Raw genomic sequence first — 16,593 nt, forward strand, 5'->3', positions numbered from 1 at the left:
AGCAACTGCTATAACACACACAAAAAGAACTTGAAAAATTGGCCAGTTTTTTCAAGTTGTAATCCATTTCTATCCTATGGACATCCTTTGTCGGTCGAAACAGCGGTATCTTCTTCTTGTCTTACTCTGCCCGCTTCGCATTAGCTTTCGCTACCCGCGGTGTAGTGTATTTAGTAAAAAAGAACTTGCAGTTATATATTTAATGTATTTATAAATTTAATGTGCACTTCATGATGAAATAAATAAAGATTGTAGGATTGAATGTTCCAGGGACAGTCGAGAACTAGGATGACAAGAATATGACGGAGGAAGAATAGATAATTCCTTTGCTCTGCTATTGTTATCAGTTTTTTATTATTATTTTTTTTTTCAAAGATATGTTTCATATTCATATTGTTATCAGTTGTTGTATTTCATTTCAGTCCCACCTCTCCGATCCCAGGTTATAACGAAAGCCGCACACTTAATAATATAAATGAAAGGGTTTTTGTAATTATGTTACCCAGAAAAGAACAAAGGAAACCAACTTAAGTGAAAAATAAGTGAGACCTGGGCAATCAAACTTTGAAAATACACGCAATCTCTATATTGAGAATTTCGTTGACATTGTGGCCATCTAAAGTTCTTTTTATTCAATGCTGTATTCACGATAAGTGCATACAAGTTACCGGTTTATTGTAAAGTCCACTTTCATGTTTAGTGTCGATATTGGCACCAAAAGCAGTTACACGCATTTACCGCAAGTACCTATATATATATTTTGTTTTATGACACTCTGCTCTTTTGCATATTATTCTACCAAAACACTCATCCCAAAAACCAATCCGAAACATTGCATTAAAAGCTGCTGTATTTCTCCGTCAGTTTGCTCTTTCCCCTCTATTAAGGCAAGTTGTATGAATTAGTCATTCTCATACTCATTGACAATATCAGAGTGAAATATGTGATATCTTTATAAAACAGTGGGCAGTGTTTTCTCTATTGAGGTGGTGTGGGGGATGGCGATCAAACAGCAGCTCCACTCTGAAGATCACAACCCGTCCTGCTGGTACAATCATAAGCAAGAAAGAAGAACAAAGACACAAAGAAAAGCGGTCGAACTAAAGCTTACAGCTAGACAGCTGCTAAAGATAAATTGAAAATGACCTCAACCTGCAGAGACAGAATTAGCTCGCTCTCACTTAACTTGATGATGTTAGTTTCGATTCTGCAGAGTGAAGGCGTTCAAATCAACTCGTAAATTATTCTGTTTAAGATTCTTCGTAACCTTGCTCCGACCAGTCTAAATAGTACCTTATTCTAACTAATTTTCGCAAGAACCAATTTTCGCTATTTTCACGATTTAAAACTGAGAATAGAGAAATTTAATTCTCGTGAAAAAAAGATTGCACAAAATTTAATAGCATATCATATAACAAAACAATAAGAATTTTAAATGTTTTGAGTTAACCGGACCTTGTGGTGAATAGTTCTGAATTAAAATTGTAACTCAGTCGGTCCTTGCAAAAATGTTTCCGGTCACGTTTTCGACTAGCACTCTTCCTCTGATTCATTATTTAGTTTCTTCAGCTTCTAATTCGGCCAAAACATCTTACGTACGGTCATCAAATTTTCCATTTGTAGGCTCCTTGTAGTTATATTAAACCAGACATTTGTATCGTTCCAGTATGTCCTTATTCTTTGTGACAAGTACCATCAGCTCTGGGTTTAAGAAAACTAAACACTGCCAAAATCAAGAAATTTAGTACACTTTTGTTGTAATTTTTCTTGCATTGGCGAAATTGAATACTCGCGAAAATCGGTAAGAATAAGGTATTCTTAAATCCAGTACAATCTAAGAAATTCTAAGTATAACCTTTTTGTCCCTAGACCCAGCACAGGAGAAGGCAAACGAAGTTTTCATAATTGCAATTCTGTACTCTGAAACGGCCTACCTTTGAACGCTAAGATACTGGCCACTCTTAGCTCTTTTTATATTAGTTAGTAATCAATTTAATTACTTTAGGTAACTCTTAAATCAAAAAATTAATTAAGTTAGTTACACGACTTCATGGAAGAACATTTAAATGAATTGATGCCTTGTGTAAATAAATTTTACTGCGACTATTATTAAGAGCCTGCAACAGTAGCGAGCGAATCAACTGACGTATAGATTGTACTTGTTAAGAATTTGTGTCTTTTTTGGCTTTCCATATACAATTCACGATATATATACACTTCCACTCCAGTTTTATAATTGGTTTCATATTGCTTACCTTCACAAATGTGTTCAACTTTGGTGCGCAGTATTCATTACTGCGCGAATGCGTGACGAGAAAACCTCGGAAAGAAGGCAATTCCAGCTCAAAATGAACGCTTCAGCTGCAAGTCCAATTTTAAGGTATTGCACCTTATCAATGTCAAAAAAAGTGCTATGTCATTGGCTATTTGTTGAAAGTTATATAAAAACGGAAAAAAGTTCGACCCAACAGCAACATCATGAGTCCCCAATTGTTTAAGCTCATTCTTTGTATTGATACGACAAGTCTTGTAAAGCTTTGAACGGAATGAATACACTCAGGCATTACAAATGTCAACTGTAGCCCTTCTAATCCAGCTTATGTCTATTCACATCCTGTCATAATTAGCTGAGTTTCTTAAGATAGGGGTTAAGTGTTGGTAAAGTTGTTAACTTCTGAGAATCGTCGTCGATTTTCTTTTGTTTTTTGTTTCATTAATTATGATATTTTGTACATGAGCTCGGCCGCTAATAATTCATTCCTGATCAGCAAGTAGTGTATTGGCTTTGAATTGATAATAGAAAACAACTTTTAAGTTTTCAATTTTCATCTTTAGTTAGTTATTCCATTTTTATTAAGACTTTAAGACGTGTGATTGATAGCCGCGCAGAAACCTCTCTTTTCTCAAAGAGTCAGAAATTGTAAAGTGGTTTGTACTTTGGGTTTAAAAAATGAATAAATGGTACCATTATTACTGTTATTAATGTGAAATTTCTGAAGTTGGTTATTGTAATAACATCTGTCGAGTCCTACTTTTATGAAAGGTTTGGAAAGACAGATAGGTTTTTGTCCTGCTGTGAATAAAAGAAATAATTTTGTCAGCCTTTGTTAAACACTACATTATAACCTTGACCAAATCTAGGATCTTTAGGACCTTGTTTCTGACTTACATCGTAGAACCTAGTTTGAGCTACTGATATCATGGAATGGAAGCACTGATGAACGTGCTTTTCGAATTTTCTCATCTAATCGTGGGTGTTGGTATAACATATATAATTAAAAACATAATCATTGAATAGTGCAATTCTAGAGTTTTGATTGGCTTAGCGGCCATGGTATATCAGCCATTATACCATTCCCGAGAAAAAGTGACCGTTAAATTTTCTGGTATGGTTGTTCTTGCAAAGCGAAATCAGTTAAACCTTTTTCTTTTTTTTTTGGTTGTTTTTTATAAAACAATTTTTCCACTCGCCCTTGTTGGGTACGATATGATTATAGCCAACGAGGTAGCGCCTCTTTGGCTGTCTGTCATCTTATATCCAACGCGCGCTGGTGGGATAATTGTTAATTATATGCAATCATACCTGGTGAAGAATTGTCATTGACATACTTTCATCTCGCTAACTTCCCCTTGTTTTAACATAATCCAGAACCACAAAACCTGGTAACAATTAATTAAATCGCTTAAAAAGATAAATAACATTTTCAGGCAGCGTTCATCAATTTAAACCTCTGACAATGTGGTGATCACGGTGGATCGATGTTAAACGATATTCAGAATCAAAATCAGTAACAGTTCCTTAAAAATTCATTATTTAGTCAACAAAAACAGACCTCATCTCATCGCGGAGGTTTTTGTTTCTTAGGATGTACCACAGAGGATTTAAAGCAGAGATCAGAAAAACGAATGTAAGGCACCATGGCTTCAGAATGCCGTAAGGTTTGGGGAATGAGTTCTCCATTATTAATTTATTTAGAATCAACGGCGCCAAGGAAAACAGAAGGAGCAATATTATAATTGCCATGTCCAAAGCCACTTTCTTCTCTCGTCTAAACACCGCTGATAACTCGCTTGAAACAGTTGCCCCCACTATGAGGTTGTTATGACGACGAATGGCAAAGAGCATTCTTCCATGATTGACAGCTGGGATTAATATGAATGCTGTTGCGACGACGCTGAAAAATATCTTTAAACTGAAGGAGCGGAACACAAACAGGACTAAAACTGTTACAAGAAACCAGCTTCCTCCGGTTAAGGCAATTGATTTGAGTGCCCCTGTTGAGATTCGAAGGAAAAGTATCAGCGGCTTAATGTGATGCAATTATGTGATCTGACTGCGGTCAAGGTGTACTGACCTCTCAATCCCAAAAGTTCCCACAATCAAAATCAACGGCACCCTTATCCACTTTTTTAAAACTTCTGGAAGAAAAACATTAACAAACAAAAAAGCGCCAATGAAAACAGGTGACGCTCAAAGTTAGATTGGCCTTTTTTATACTAGAGGACGTATTATCCGTCTGGACGAACTTGGGCAAACATTTGCTGTTCGTCTGGATATTCGTCTCTAGTAGGAAGACGGGCACAAGACTCATTATCCGTCTGGACGAGCTATGTTCCGTTGTCCGTCCTTCAGACGAACAACGGAAGATAGTTCGTCCACACACATAATGCGTCCTGCATGTGCCTGTCTTTATACTAGAGACGAATAACTTTGAACGTTCTTACCAGAAATGTCAGAAAACTTTATTACTGCTTTGTTTTGAAACATTTAGTTACACATTTATTGTTTGCATGATTTGATATTTCCATTGCAACCCATTTTGGTGTTATGTTGCAGCTCTCGAAAAACGAAAAAAACTTAAAAAGAAAAAACAGCTAATGACAATAGCTACAACAACAGTCGCTACACTACAGGTATTTTCGATAGTTTTTTGAGAATTAAAGAAATCGAAATTTTTAACATGGCGGCTGTTGAAAAATTATGACGTTATTTCCACATCGTTTGAAGTTTTTATCTGATTTGGTGAACCTCAAGAGAAAACAACTTTTAGACGTTCAAACACTTTCCAAATTGCTCAAGAGTTTCGATGCATCTTGTACAGTTTGGATGACCTTGAAGTTCTGGAAGGGATGGAAGGGGGTAGATTCAGTGCAGCAGTCTCAGTTCTATCATAAAGCTCTAGCAATCCTTACCTCCCATGAAAGCTTGCAAACCAAAATTCAAGAAAATTCTAAGTGTTGCAAAACAAACACAATTATCGTAAGGTACCGTTGAATAGTTCGTTTTTGCGCCTTTCAGTGTGAACGATAGACGAAAACGCATCAAAGAGTATGCATTTTCAAACGAAAACATATAAATATGGATGGGATCTAATTATTTCTTTTTCGTGCTTAAAATATCTACCAGATTTATATTTAACAAATGTTACCTTTGCTGGTTGCTGTTGCGTGATATACAAGAGGTCTGGACAGAGCGTAATGGCGATCAAAACTGATTACAATCAAGAAGACAAACGACCATCCACACGTTAGCATAGCAGAGACATAATAGACGTTAAGTAACTTGTGTAGAAAACGGCATACTGCGTGATCACCATAAAGTAACATCAATCGCAGAGCAACAAACAGTGGCTGAGTAATGATTCCTGTAAGACAGTCAGTGGCTGCCAGGCTACACAGCAGGGTGTTGGACGGTCTGTGGAGTGAAGTTTTTTTGATGATGGTCACGATGATGGCCAAGTTACTAAGGAATGCAAAAATACAGGACGGAATGTTGACGGTGGCCAGGAGGGCCTCATTGACGTAAGTAGCAGAGTCATTTCTTATAGGAATTCCAAACCACTCGGGAACTCCACAAGTTCCGTTGCTTTCTTTCTTGCTCATTTTGTTCCTGTGAGAATAATAATTTTTTTTAGACAAAAAGCTTTGACTGAAAACGAAAGTCTCTTTATGGTATATACAATTTATTGTTTACTATTTCAAAAAATTAAGATGGTCGGGCGGTACCGGAAACTACCCTGAAACGTTTTATTGGAAACACCATCTTCTTCTTCTTCTTTTTTTCTTTTTTTTTTTTTAATTAATTTTCATTCCATATTACAACACTTTCAAAGAGATACATTAAGTTATATCGAGTATTGCGCACATAATTACTGCCAAAAATGAGGGATTAATTAGTGATGCCGCGGTAGGGCTGAAAGACAATTACCAAACCCAGATGCTGCAAAATTGTTCAATTTGTTACTCTTAGACAAATTACTTTTTCTGTCTCAAATTTAATATTCACCTTTGCTTGAAGACCTACTTTACGGTGAATTATATTATTCCTTCTGAAATTCCATATGTCTAATTTTCTAATAGTAAATAAGTAGTTGAGTAGGTAGCCTCTTACACGGACGCTCTTCGCGCTCGTCAAGCATTCATTCCTCCTCCATGTGGAGCAAGAGTGAATGCGTCACGAGCCCAAAGAGCGTTTGCGTAGGAGGCTATTGAGTAAGCAGTATTCTGAAAAAAGCGCCGAACAGCACATCCCGCAGACTAAATCGGATGTGCTGTTTATCTTCTCCAGAATTGATAATGATGTTTTATTCTAGAAAGTGACACAGGCATAATCAGAAAAAAGAAATCCGAGTACTCCTATCACGAGTCGAACCCTAAGACCTACTGATTACTAGTTCGGATGCTCTGCCACTGAGCTACTGGAGACTCGTGGGAGCTAAGGCCATTACACTAGGTTCATGGGACAAACATCCTGCATACTGCTAGGATTGTAGCTCAGTGGTAGAGCATTCCAACTAGTGATCGGAAGGTCTCAGGTTCGACTCCTTATTGGAGCACTCGGATTTCTTTTTTCCGAGTATGCCTGCGTCACTTTTTAGAATAATACATCACTTTCATTCATTTACCAGGCGTGAAATATACCATCACATTTATTTCACAATCCAAAATTGTTTCAAATGAGGACAATGAAACATGAGATAGTGCAAATGCAAGGCTTCATCTTCAAGTTTTCTTCATCTTCTATTAGGCCTTAATTAAGCGTTAGTGTATATCAGGGTTAGGGTAATGAACTTTAAAAATTTGTATCGAAAAGCTCTTAAGTACGGCTCAAGTGCAACTTTGTGTGGTGGATAATAGCTTTACGCCTGTACAATTTGATCTTTTGAAATGCTGAAATCCCGTTTTAATTCAAAGCATTATTATTCTTTGCTGTAGTGCTTACTAAGAGTAAGTAATGGTCTTTCGATGTCTTTTTAATAACATCCGAATGTGACACACTTTTCATGAAGACTAGCTTTGCTCTTTATTTGCGTTTCCTGGTTTTTCCAAATTATATAACGCCAGTCCTTTTCCACCAGAACGCCTCCCGAAATTCTGACCACAAGTGTATTTAAATTCCTTATAAAACTGAGAAATGAGTAAAAAATCTTTGATGTTTTAATTAGAACTAAATAGCGAAAGACCTCCATAATCTTTTAAAATGTACTTGAGATAGGATTCCCATGTGTGTTGAATTTTAAAATGAACAATCTCTTTAGCCAAGAGAGTCAATCATCGATTCAAAAGTCTGTCATTTTGACAATCTAGTTGGTTTATCTTTACCTTTCCATAAGATTTAAACACTAACCGATTTACTCCTCTTAAGATATTTTCGGAAAAATTATTTATCATCCAGGATCTTGCGAAGGAAACCATGGAGAAGCGCAAACTGAGATCAGTGGCCAAAAATGTAAGAAGCTAAACGAAATGGGAAAATCGCTTACTTCGTTTTGGACAGACTAGTTGTGAAAGATAGACCTGCTCAATCCAGATCTAGATAAGTTTAAACAAGTTACTTATATTACTAGTAAAAATATCAGCAACGCAATGGTCATTTTCAGAGGTATTACCTTTTAATCATTTAAACGATGCTAGCTTTTATCTTGCGCTCTATGAATTTCAAAATGGCTCGGTTCACTTTGACCCCGATAGATTTTCTAGTTTACATTACAATCCAATTTTTCTGTTATTTAAGCGTTTCTTCAACACAGTCAGACAGTCTTGATCATGATATTAATTCCAACACAGGAAATAATACTTTGCTGCGATTATTTCATTGAAAGTCAATTTAACGGAATGCTCTTACACGAAACTTTTTCGGGCGCTGACTTCCCTCTTCTTCACCTTAAAATTCGTAGCCTTTCACTCAATTTAAACAACCTCACTGATCTTTTATCATGTTTAGACATTAAGTTTTCTGTCATCGGAATTTCTGAGACCTGACTAAGTGAGTCTTCCCATCCGACCGATATTAATGGTTTTAAGTTTCTTCACAAACATTGGCAAAATAGAATTGGAGGTGGGGTAGGTCTGTATGTTTCAAACGATCTGGAGTTCAAACTTCGAGAGGATTTGTCCATCAGTAATGTTGACATTGTAGAATCACTATTCACTGAAGTGACAAGACCTCGGGAAAAAAAATATAGTTGTTGGTATGGTGTACAGACCTCCTAATCAAAGTGTTGACGATTTCGTGTCATCAAACAATGAATTATTAGATAAAATCTCTAGAGAGAACAAAATATGCTTCCTCATGGGGGATTTCAATGTTAGCTTGATGAACTACCAACATCGTCAGCTTACAGGCCAATTTCTAGACGGAATGTCCTCTAATATGTTTTTTCCCTTGATTACTCGTCCCTCGCGAATTACCACTCACACCGCTACGTTAATTGATAATATTTTTGTGAATAATTTTTTCGAGCGTTCGAGAAGCGGCTTAATATTTACTGATATTTCAGATCATCTACCCGTCTTTTCAATCCATTCGGATACCACGTTACTAAATCGATGTAGACAAGATCCCGTTCTTATTAGAAACAAGAACCCAGATAATATTCCTTCATTTGTTGTAAAACTAGACAGTGTTGATTGGTCTCCGCTAAAAGATTTTGACGAGCCAAATACTGCGTACAACCGCTTTCTTGAATTGTATTCAGGGATATACAATGACTGCTTCCCTCACAAGAGGGTAACCCGTAAGCAAAGGCGCTTTAAAAAAAAACCGTGGTTAACGAAAGCTCTTCTTAAAATCAATCAAAAGGAAGAATAATCTTTATAAAAAATATCTCGGTGTTCCATCTATGGTCAATGCTTCGCTCTATAAAACATATAAAAACAAACTGAATCACACCTAATCACCTGAATCACACCAAATGAAGTCATGAATAGAAAAAAGTCAAAACCTCAAGTAAATACAGCATTTAGATCCGATAATCTAGAAATCTTTGATCCAATAGAAGTCGCTAATAAAAGTTTTCCTGCTAGTTCTCCAGTATTGGTCCTTACCTTGCAAGAAAATTCAGTCTTCTCCGTGTTCACATAAAGACTTTTTATCCGGAACCTTCCGGGATTCAATCTTCTTTAACCCAACAACTAAAGATGAAATTACCACCATTGCTCAATCTTTTACCTCCGGAAAGGCGACTGGCTATGACAGTATCCCAATGTCTATAATTAAAGATTCCATCCAAATTATTTCTGAACCCCTCGCTCACATTATGAATTTTTCAATTGCTTATGGTATTGCACCAGATCAAATGAAAATAGCTCGTGTAATACCCCTGTTTAAAGCTGATGACCCGTCATTGTTCACTCACTACAGGCCTGTTTCGATCTTACCTAGTTTTTCCAGATTCCTAGAGAGAATCATCTAGGATCGCAAACTTGATTATTTGTCTAATTTACATATTCTCTGTGATAACCAGTTCGGTTTAGGAAAAATCACTCTACCATGCTTGATTTGGTTTATTTGCACGACAAAATTTCATCTGCGTTGGATAACGGTAAATTAGCGGTTGGCGTCTTCTTAGACCTCTCGAAAGCTTTTGACACAGTTGATCATTCTATCTTATTTGATAAACTTGAACACTCTGGCATACGTGGCTTGGCCTTGAAATGGATAAAGAGCTATTTTTTAAACCGACTCCAATTTGTTGAATACAACGGTCATGTTTCTTCACGTACCAACACTTCATGTGGTATCCCACAAGGCTCTATTTTAGGACCTTTATTATTATTTATTTTTTTTTTTTTATTTTTTTTTTTTGCTTTACATCAATGATATTAACAATGCATCTAAAATATTGCAGTTAATCTTATTTGCTGATGATACCAACGTTTTTCTGTCCCATAAGGATGCAGATTGCTTAGCTAACATATTGAGTACTGAGCTTAATAAGTTGTCAATTTGGCTTAGAGCTAACAAGCTCTTATTAAACCTGGAAAAAACTAAATTTATGTTATTTAAACCGAGTCAAAAACGTACAAGTCATGAAATTCAACTTTTAATAAATGATTATAAACTTGATCAGGTAAAAGAAACAGTTTTCTTGGAAGTAATCCTAGATGAAAAGTTAAACTGGAAGTCCGAAATCTCACATGTGGCTATCAAAGTCTCAAATTCTATCGGAATAATACGCAAATCTGGGGATTGGGCCCGACATCATATCGAGCAGTCGGGTCGTTTAAAGCTCCGTGCCAAAATGGTTTCCTCACCGCCCCAGTAGCAAAGTTTAGTCAACTTAAACCTTCCGTTGCAGCAAAAACCTCTCCTTGACGTATGGCAAGACGGAAACGACCAAAGAAAGGTTCGAATTCGTCGATTGATAAGTAAGAAATGTCCGAAAGTAGCTTACAATCGGTGAAAGACTCCATCGAATGCCTCAAGAAGCTGGTGACGGATGGATTTGCTAAAATCTGCGAAGACATGGATAAGCTCCGAAACGAGTTTAAAGAAGACCTCAGCGCTGTTAAAAAGAATATTGGTGAAATAGAATAGTTCGCAAATCTAATTTCTACTTGTCGACAAAATCTCTACGAACATTATATTTTTCACTAGTCTACCCATACTTTTTTTACTGCAACTTAGTTTGGAATATACGAAGAAGCAAAGACTTAGAAAAACATTTGACTATAAAAAATTGCGATAAAACATTTCGTAAAAACATTATAAAAAGGTTAAAAAACACGACGTTTCGATGTACATTACATCATTATCAAGTGAAATTAAAAATGCAAGATTGCGGCTATAAATACAAAAATGGACAATAGATATTAATTAAAATAGTAGCATTGAAGAATGCTACCGGTTAAACAAAAAGTTTCGCACGTATAGAGTCCGTTTGAGTGTTCAAGCAAGGCTTAAGTTTCTTGATGTACAGCATTTCAAATACCAAACAATCAAATTTGCTCTGACACTTTCTCAAGATGTTAAAATGGCCCTGATTCAATAGGTGTTTGCTCCCGTGAGCTTCAAGAAAATGTTTGCCAATTGCCGAGTTCTTGTGCTCAGCAACGCGTTGAAAAAGGTGTCTGGCTGTATAGCCGACATAATCTGCATCGCACAGATCACATGAAAAATAGTAAACAACGCATTGTTGATTCACAATCGACGTCTTAACTTCCCTAGGCTTAAGATCATGTTCTAATTTCCTACTAACAAAAACTGGCTGCAATATGGGGCCAATCTTATTACTTAGGTCGTTAAATTGCCTGCGAACCGCATTGGCAGCTACTTGATCCTTAAAAGGAAGGATAATTCTGATCTTACGACCGCCTTTAGGCTTCTCTTCCGCTGCCTGTTCCGATACATTACGAAGAAAATTACTAATGATGGAATCTATGAGAGCCCTAGGATAATCTAGGCGACTGAAAATTGAGCGCAATTTGTTACATTCTAAATTGAAAGCTTCTGTTGTGGAACATAGAGCGTACGCGCGATGTAACATTGTTTTCACTAAAGACACCTTGTATCGTTTGTCGGTATGGCTATGGTAATGCAAGAGTAAGCCACTGTTCGTTTGTTTCCTGTAAACTTGAGTTTCAAGTTTAGTCCCACACTTGATGATTTCAATGCCAATAAAAGGAATCCTACCACTGACAGGGAGTTCCATTGTAAATTTCATGCTGGGATGGAGACCATTCAGAGTATTGAGAAACTCAGAGGCAGCGTCACCACTAGGCATTTTAGCCAGGGTATCATCCACGTAACGTTTGTACAGGTCAGGCATCAGACCATCACGGGAGAGCTTCTCTTCCAGGTGACACATAAAAACATTAGCCATTGGGCCTCCACTTACAAATCTAACCTTGTTTGTCTTGAAATTCTTCAGAAACGATTAGTGAGAACTATAGCTAAAACCCTTTTCTTTGCACATACTAATCCAATCATTAGAAACCTTGGTATTTTAAAATTTCATGACATACACCTATTTCAATTAGGTTTATTCGTGTACTCTTACCAAAACCGTATCCTTCCTTTAAAATTTGACTGTAAATTCACCTTACAGAGAGAAATTCATTCGTATCATACAAGAAACTCTCAGTTATATCGTCTGCCTCTTTGTCGAACTAACATCAAACAATTTTCCGTTTTTTTACCAAGGACCTAAATTTTACAACTCATTGTGTACTGAAATCGTCAACTCGTCCTCCTCTGTCTCCTTTAAGAAAGCACTTTAGGCGTTATTCTGTAATAACGATTGGTAGTTTTCATACAAATGTGTTTAAATATAAACTTTTTTGTAGCTTTTCTTTTCGCATTGCATCCTTCCATTTGACATGGAAATTGTATGAAATTGTAATTGTATCCGTCGTCATGTTCTTATCTTCTTTTTTCATTTCATCTTGTAAAACAATAACTGAGGGGACCTAATTTTATAGCTTCATAGTTTCCTTTAGGTATCCTCGCCATTGTTAAATCTATTTCTATTTTTTTTTTCATTATATTTGTGGTGTGGCAAAATAAATAAACTAAACATACCGACCTACTCTGTCTCTCCTGATCATGATAGAAAAAACTCCATTATCGTGCGGCAATCGAACACAAATCGAAACCAGACGTTTTCGGAACATCTCATTAAAATATTCGTTTCCATTCGATTTTGTTCTTAGTTTTATCGAAATTAAATATTCTACATTCTGGTCAGTTATTCTAATTTCCAAACATAAAAGACGACATTGCACGGAAGTTGACATTTGAATGTTCCATTTTGTTTGGTCACTGACAAAATTTTCTCGGACAAATCTAATTTCTGTCAGCAAGGAGCTGTACGCTAAAACCTTACCCCCTCAATCACTTACGTGGTTTCTGTATTACGGTGACAATAATTAAAGCTAATGTCTTTATATTTTTTTACACCTTTGTGTATTACTTTGCTGGCTACACAAATGGATAATCTCGGCAGTTAAAGGATTAATCAAAAGTTGAATCGTTAGTCAAAAAAATCAAGAAAACCTGGATTTTTTCAAAGCTTCTCCTGTTTCATGGGCAGAAGCTAGTCTCCGAGAAAGGATTGAAATTCATTTTCAGTTTCATTGAAGCAATGACTTGAAAAGTTAATCATAGTCAGTATGAATAATTGAAACGACAAACACGCCAAAGAAATTTCAAAGATCACTTTCTGGTTGACTCTTCGTTCCCTACTAATGTTTACCAGGTTCTTTACAAATGAATCCTGCTTGGGTCTCGCTGCAGTTACTTTCCATCGAAGTGTTCATTTCCTAACTACAGTAACAGCAAACATTGAACTAGTCACGCTTCCAATGATAACTAAGTTATATCTGGTTTACTAAAGTAAACCCTGATGTGACTGCAAGCGTTATCAATCGAGTATTTATAACAATTTCCCTGGGAGTGTAGGGAGATCTTCAAGAACGAGCTAATCCAAAATTTGGCGTTGTGAGTACCTGGCAAGAAACAACAGTTTTCAAACGCTGTCATTATGTCCGTAGCCCAACTTTCTGGTTTCTTGAGTTTTCACTCAAGGTAATTTTCGCGCGGGTTCTTGAGTTCTTTTACTCATCTATCCTTGAGAGAAAAATGGGATTGCTCGTAATGTTACATTTTGTGACATTACGCAGAAAACCTCTAACATGTTCTTTCAACAGCACAGGAGAAAAGCCGCTTAAATACCTGAACGTGTATGACACCTATACTCAGTCCATTTGGTTCACTTTAAACCCGACGAAATGGAAGCTAGGACGATTGGCCGTTTTTATACTAGAAACATTTGTTGTTCGTCTGGTTATTCGTCTCTAGTATAAAGACGGGCAAAGGACGCATTATCCGTCTGGAAAAACGTTTTTCCGTTGTGCGTCGTTCAAGACGAATAACGGAAGATAATTTGTCCATACGGATAATGCGTCTTGTGCCCGTCTTTATACTAGAGACGAATAACCAGACAAACAACAAATGTTTGCCCAAGTTCGTCCAGACGGATAATGCGTCCTCTAGTATAGAAACGGCCAATTGATAAATGGACGACCTAAGGGAGCGAAGCAATGATCAAGTAAGAATGATTCAGATTTTGAATCACCAGAATTAGAAAAACCAAGTTGACAACCATGTTATCATATACGTCTTCTTATTCGTCTACTTTAGTATGGGCGATTAATATACCTATATATGTACAACGCAGATTTTAATCTGATGACCATGTAAGCTCTAAGTAGTGCACAGATTGTCAATAATAGTAAATATCGATGATTTCTCAGGAGAAAAGCGTTTGGTACCCATAGAGAAAAAGGATCTTGAGCGCGGGACAGAACATTCAGATTTAAAAATATATACAGAAAAGCATTTATCAAATGGCAGGAAATACGTTAACGTAGACAGATCATAATTCTTACCTTTATAAATTTACTCGACAATGGTTCGGATTACCCCTGGTCATTACTTTGGTCATGTAAGATAACTATGAACAAGTGACGTTGGAGAGATTATTTTTGCTGAAAATATCATTTTCATCTGCACACCTGATTCAACGAGTTTTAAAACTTTGTTGACATCACGGTGGAGTAAAGTCAGATTCTGTTTGTTTATGGAATCAAAACGTAATGAATTTTAAATAAGTAGAATAAAGCAATCTGATGTTAAAGTTACAAAATTGGATTTAGATGAAGGTTTTCATAGTGGTAATATATTTCCAAGATTCATTTATTATTAGTTTTGACATTTTGTTGACATCATAATGAAAATAGCCACATTCTATTTGCTCAGTTTACGAAGTAAAAACATCATAAATGCTAAATAAATAGAAAGGGCAATCTAAAGTTAAAGAATCGAAATGAAAATGTCTTTTTTCCTTATTTGTAAAACGTATGTTGACCAAATTTATAAAGTTGGAAAGAAGATTTTTTTTCTTTTGGTTGGACTCTTAGTAATCGAACCAGAGGATCGTTGACGATGTAAGGTACCGAAGCGACGATCATTTAAAAAACGAATCAGACTTTAATTTAGCATAATTGGACAAACCAAGTTGACGGCCAAATCAATCACCTAGTCGATCAATTTAGCGCCGCCTCCTTCCCTCCCCAATCTAAAATACGTTTCGAGTTCTCTAGATACTCCGGCTAAATCTCAGAGCCCGTGAAAAAAATACAAGTCATTGACATTATACCAAATGGAAGGTGGAGGTCTAATATTCATTGAATCTCGAAAATAGATTACGACCATGGAAAATGTATCTAAACTCCAATTTCGATCCTTTAGCATCAGATTGCTTTTTCTTTTTATTTAGAATACATAACGTTTTGATTCCATAAACAAGCAGAATCTGACTTGAGAATCTGATATGTCAGCAAAGTCATAAACTCGTTGAATTTGGTGTGCAGGTGGAAAGGATATTTTCAGCTGAAAAATCAGTTTCCTGTTATCTTAGTGCTTATGAGTATTCGTGGTTATCAGTTTAAAATCTGCGCCGTCCATATGTGTTATTCGTTTTTTATTATTTTATTTGTCCAAACTAATTTAGACGAATAAAAAGACGTCTATAATATGTTATTATTCAACACATTGTAGCACTGCCCAAATATGGGCATGGTGCGCTCAATAATCGTCGCCCATAGTCAACAGATATCCTGCGATATAATTAAATTCCGTGTGTCGAGGAAAAATATGGCCAAACAAAGATCGTCTCCAGCTTTTCTGCTATAAACCTGTGCTTTGTTATCAATGCCTTGAATAATTAAACAACTATCCTGCTCAATCTTGCGAATATCCCCTGATTTTAGCCAACTCGGCCTACTGCCTCGTCGGCTAAGTATCGGGCGATATTCCGCGCGATTTCACAGGATAATTAACAAATATACCATGGCCGCTAAGCCAATCAAATCCCTCGAATTGCATTATACAATGATTCAGTTTTTAATAATTGTTAGTATATCCGCTGGATACGCTATTCTTTATTTGAACAAAATGGGGCCCAGGTCAAAAAGCACACAATTGTAAAATGGGCCACTGCTGTTGACTCAGAATAGATTTTGTAGCTCGAAGTGCATTTGTAGGTAATCATTAGTAGGTTAGACACAAAAAGAGTCTTGTCGCGGATTCGCTTAAAGGGGCGCTATCACGGCAATTTGCTGTATTTTGGTCAAAAATGCTCAAAAATTTGACCAGAAACCTTTCTGCTAACAAAAAATAGCTCTTAGACCACCGGGAAGAAAATGTTAAGGGATTTCTCCAACGAAGAACTAACCATAATCAGTCTTTAGAAATTTCTATAACAGACGCAACGGAAGAACGTGAAAAACTTGGCCAATTTTCTCAAGTTG

At 36.4% G+C, this 16,593-nt stretch overlaps 2 protein-coding genes across 2 annotated transcripts in view; both read right to left on the reverse strand.

The window, feature by feature from the left end:
- The window catches only part of LOC146455572 (adenosine receptor A2b-like), a 36,102-nt gene that overhangs the window by 10,983 nt on the left and 8,526 nt on the right, over positions 1–16,593 (reverse strand). The gene's annotated exons all lie outside the window — the stretch shown is intronic.
- Positions 1,620–14,780, reverse strand: LOC146455573 (cannabinoid receptor 1-like). The gene is made up of 3 exons (XM_085094051.1): positions 14,671–14,780; positions 5,430–5,890; positions 1,620–4,275 (listed from the first exon to the last, which is right to left on the reverse strand). The coding sequence occupies exons 2-3, from the start codon at positions 5,881–5,883 to the stop codon at positions 3,815–3,817; spliced, it is 915 nt and encodes a 304-aa protein (XP_084950177.1). The 5' UTR covers positions 5,884–5,890; positions 14,671–14,780; the 3' UTR covers positions 1,620–3,814.

The sequence above is a fragment of the Pavona decussata genome, unplaced genomic scaffold, assembly GCF_977016875.1.
Source record: "Pavona decussata unplaced genomic scaffold, jaPavDecu1.1 SCAFFOLD_272, whole genome shotgun sequence".
Taxonomy (NCBI): domain Eukaryota; kingdom Metazoa; phylum Cnidaria; class Anthozoa; order Scleractinia; family Agariciidae; genus Pavona; species Pavona decussata.